Source organism: Penaeus monodon, chromosome 27 (assembly GCF_015228065.2).
Source record: "Penaeus monodon isolate SGIC_2016 chromosome 27, NSTDA_Pmon_1, whole genome shotgun sequence".
In the NCBI taxonomy this organism is placed as follows: domain Eukaryota; kingdom Metazoa; phylum Arthropoda; class Malacostraca; order Decapoda; family Penaeidae; genus Penaeus; species Penaeus monodon.
This window is the reverse complement of record NC_051412.1, coordinates 18,198,530-18,199,691: the sequence shown is the minus strand read 5'-3', so window position 1 is coordinate 18,199,691 and position 1,162 is coordinate 18,198,530. Positions and strand designations below refer to the sequence as shown.

The 1,162-nt window shown below is 51.2% G+C and overlaps 1 protein-coding gene across 1 annotated transcript in view; it reads left to right on the top strand.

Moving 5' to 3' along the window:
- LOC119590638 (adenomatous polyposis coli protein-like) overlaps nt 1-1,162 on the top strand; it is a gene marked incomplete in the record, with an annotated part of 64,935 nt that overhangs the window by 57,777 nt on the left and 5,996 nt on the right. The window contains 1 exon segment of the mRNA XM_037939317.1: nt 114-1,162. Coding sequence (XP_037795245.1) covers nt 114-1,162 — 1,049 coding nt within the window.

The window sequence follows — 1,162 nt, the reverse complement described above, 5'->3', positions numbered from 1 at the left end:
GCTAAAAACAGTCTTAAGGCTTATCTTTAATTATCAGTTAGCTGCTTGATAATTCATAGAAATAGAGATTTTGTATTTCATAGACAGACCACTGACAAGGTCGATTTTTTCAGGCTCGTCCTGGTGCAAAGGTGAAGGATGTTAAGATTGCAGTGAAGCGTCATGGAACAGGTCATTTATGCAGTCATGGAGCTCCTCCTCCAACAGCCCCAGTTCTGCCATCTCCAAGAAGGTCCCCTCATCATAGACCTGTACCAGTTGCCAGGGTCACTCCTGCTGTCAAGGTTGCTGGAACTCGAGTCTCACCACATCCACCCAGTGGTATTGAGGATACCTCCAAGGATCAAGTGCGGATGTGGGCCACAGAGGGCACACCTGCAACTTTCTCTCGTGCAGATTCCCTTTCCTCCTTGAGCTGTGAGGATGAAATGAACCGTGCCAGCCGGGATCCTAGCCCTCGCACCCCACAGTCTCCTCGGGCAAGGACTCCCCAGTCACCACAGCCTCAGGCACAGACAACTCGACCAAGGACACCTCAGTCACCTCGCATGCGAAGGTCTAGACAACAGCACATGCAGCAGCGAGGGCAAGAGATGGTTGAGGAAGATGAAGAAGTACCAAAGCAGTTTGCTGTGGAAGGCACCCCAGGAGTAATATCTCGGCATTCCTCACTAAGTTCGTTGGAAGGTGACAGTCCAGTCATTCAGCCTCAAAATGCACCACAAGCCACTGGAGTTCACAAATATGGAGTGGAAGATACACCTGTCTGCTTCTCAAGAAACTCCTCTCTTAGCTCCCTGTCTGTTGACTCCTATGGAGAGGAAACAACACCCACAGAACAGGCCTTACTGCAGCAATGCATCAGTCAAGGGATGCCCAAAAGTAAATCAGACTTAGAAGGCCGAAGGAAGCGTCGTGGAGGATCACGCATACCAGCCCCATCTTCCCGATCACCAGCACGTCTTGTACCTGGTGTCCCTATGCAGAGACTCACTCTTTGTAGGGAACAACCATCATCCCCGTCAAAAAATGTGGAGGCGACGGCGGCAGCTGTGGAGGAAGTGGAGACAGATGCCGTCCTGTACACTCCGGACGCGGAGAGCTCGAAACTACGTACAGACTCGGAGCAGAGCGAGAAGAATGAGAGGGCATACAGACATGT